The sequence below is a fragment of the Neltuma alba genome, unplaced genomic scaffold (genome assembly GCF_004799145.2).
Source record: "Neltuma alba isolate B1F8T4 unplaced genomic scaffold, ASM479914v2 tig00004102_pilon, whole genome shotgun sequence".
Classification (NCBI taxonomy): Eukaryota; Viridiplantae; Streptophyta; class Magnoliopsida; order Fabales; family Fabaceae; genus Neltuma; species Neltuma alba.
In genome coordinates this window covers 64,043-66,998 of record NW_021633567.1, presented here as the reverse complement: position 1 = coordinate 66,998, position 2,956 = coordinate 64,043, and the positions used below count along the sequence as shown (strand labels likewise).

Sequence of the window (2,956 nt, the reverse complement as noted above, 5' to 3'; positions counted from 1 at the left end):
AATCATTCCAATACCCTCGCTCAAGTTTAGTTTATATTTCAAACATTTGGAAATGTGTATCAGATCAAATTAAAGCAAAATAAATTAAAATTACCATTGAATATAATTGCAACTGTAGTTGAACTTGTGTTAAGTGTTGGTTGCAAGAGAGGTCCTATCACTGTTCCTGGATTAATAGTAACCATATCAATGTTGTTTTCTTTCACAAATTTCCAAGCAGCTTCTTCAGCCAAAGTCTTGGAAAGTATATAGCCGGACCAGTGCTGAAAGAATAAGAATATAGATGAATGAAACTAGAAGGATGCTCCAAATAGTTAGGCCCAATAAAACTTTGCAAGAAAATTAGTTATAATTATTGATTTGAATAGTTACAAATAGAGGAATATCAATTTTAGTTCGAGTTTTTAAGTTTCATAAACCATGTCCAATGATTTGAAACTAATATTAGTATATTTGTACCTGTTTAAATCAGTATTTGCAACTTATTATTAATAAAATTCTTAAGAACATATTACTATAACTAAACTGAAATTTTGAGACCTAAATGTTATTTTTCCTTACCATCATATGCATCCCAAACACAAGTACACATCACTTAGAATAGGTCGTTTGAAATGAGAAAAGAAAATAAAAGAGGATGTGGGGACCCACTTTTTCCTCATATGTGTATGTGGCTCTCACCTCTCCCTTTCTCGTGCTTGACATTATTGAGACGACCCTTTTTATGTTGGCAAAAAGGAAAACTGAAAAAGATTACCTTTTTCTTAAGATGACTTTTGAAGATAAGATTCACGCAAGTATTGTATATTTGCATAAATTTGAGGTTGATGAAAGAGATACATTCACATAATTGCTGAGTAGAAAATGTTTAGTGCATGCTGCACATAGAAATCAGTTTTAGTACTCATTAATAATGAGTATTACGGTATTTATTACTGGAATGAGATCGATAACGTTCAAATTTATAATTTTAATGGTGCATATTTAAAAAATTTTTAAACTGATAGTTTTTCAATAGAAAAATTATAACTGACAAGACATGATCTTTATTTTAGATTATTTACATATTAAAATATTAAACTATTAAAAATATAAAAAGACAATCATATTGAGTATGAACTATTCAATTTTTTAGATAGTTCAGATTTGGTGATGAGCATCCAAACTGAATCTTGACAAATGAGGTGATAGAAGTATCGAACTATCATTTTTCCCTTGATTATCAGTTTATAGATAAAATGAGAGACATTATAATATTTTGTTGTCGCAAAACGATGCAATTCTGTATTTTGTATGCCTACCTCATACTCATCACAAAATTCTGGATCTGAAAACCAGGTTTCATCAGCAACAGTTTGAGGAGTCTTAGGCTTTCCATTAAATAATATTGTAGCCAAGGAAGAAGTCATAACAACTCGTTTCAATGATGTCGATTTTGCACATGACTTTAGAACATTGAGAGTTCCCTTCACTGCTGGCTCTATGAGTTCAGTCTGAAATGAACAAATTACCAAGTAGTTTACATGATTATGACAAAGACCAACAGTGAAGAATCTTAGTAGTCGAAACTTTTTGATACCAATGTTAATTTCTGTATAGATTGCCGAAATACATACTACTTGCGGTCCTTAATATAAGAGTTAATTGACTAATTTGAGTAGATTAAGAAAATTAATTTCGTTAGTTATTATAATAAATAAATATTATCTTTCCTAAAATATCTTTACTAATCAATTGTATTAGTTAGAACTATAATTATTATTAAAACTACCTTTAAAAAAATAAATAACTATGAGAGACAGAGTGAATTAGGGTCTTATATTTATTACCAAAATAAAAGTCAAATGAGCTCTTATATTAAGCACAGGAGGTAGTATATATTTTCAAAGCATTTAACCTTGAACTCTACTCTCAAACAGAAAGGATTTAGCACTTGTTATTGTTAACAATTGAAACTATTACCATCTGAATAGACTGCAGAAATATATCAAAGCATTAATTTAACCCTGAACTACACTCAAAAGGGATTTGGCACTTCGTTGTTGGATGTATTGTATAGAATGATAAGAACCTGAGGGTCTTTGACATCAACGGAAACAGGAGAGGCAGTATGAAAGACACCCTCACAGCCTTCAACAGCAGAGTCAAAGGACCCTTCCTCCATCAGATTTGCTTTCATTAGATGCAATCTCTCCTTTGCTCCTTCCATTTCAACCAAGTGAGATACCTTTCTTGAATCATCTGTGGTCACATAAAATGGAACTTCTGTGAACAGCACATAAGAAACAACAATATATATATATATATATAGCGATGGACACCCCTGGGGGGGGGGGGAGCATTGCTTCACGAGAAAATGACAGTGGTGATGAACAAGGCAAAGCAGTATGAAAATGGCAGCCCGATGTTTCGGACCAAAAATAGGGAGATGATATTGAGGAGGGGAACGCACTAGGGTCACGAACAGTGGCCTTGACAGTGTAACCACGAAGAAGAAGGAGCTTGACGAGCCAAGAAGCCAGGAAGCCGGAAGCACCAGTGACGCACACCAACTTTCCATTCTTCTGCCTTCCTTCCTCCATACCCTCTCTCTCTCTCTCTCTCGTTTTGCTATGCAGGGCGGTACTGATGTGTATTCCTCAGAATAGGCAGGATACGGAGCTCTGTATACTACCATCTCCTGTGCAAAATATAAGTCATTATTGAAAGAGTAAATAATGTTTATTTGTCAATTTTATGCATATAATTAATATGTAGATGTGTTCCTTGCGGTTCATAATATAAATAGTGCCTCCAATTTTAAATATAAGAGCTCGTTGACTAATTTGAATAGATTAAGAAAACAAATTAAGTTAGTTATTTATAATAAATATGTTATTTTTTTCCTAAAATATCCTTGCTAATCAAGTTTATTGGCTAGAACTACCATTATTAGAAGAACTATTTTAAGAAAAAA

At 32.5% G+C, this 2,956-nt stretch overlaps 1 protein-coding gene across 1 annotated transcript; it reads right to left on the bottom strand.

Annotated features, from left to right (window-relative positions):
* Positions 1-94: 94 nt before the first annotated feature.
* LOC114743714 (tetraketide alpha-pyrone reductase 1-like) lies at positions 95-2,630 on the bottom strand (the record flags this gene model as incomplete). The annotated part of the gene is made up of 4 exons (XM_028931934.1): positions 2,453-2,630; positions 2,072-2,241; positions 1,302-1,493; positions 95-263 (listed from the first exon to the last, which is right to left on the bottom strand). Coding segments are annotated over exons 1-4 (661 nt in total), but the record flags the coding sequence as incomplete, so codon positions are not given.
* Between the last annotated feature and the right edge of the window lie 326 nt (positions 2,631-2,956).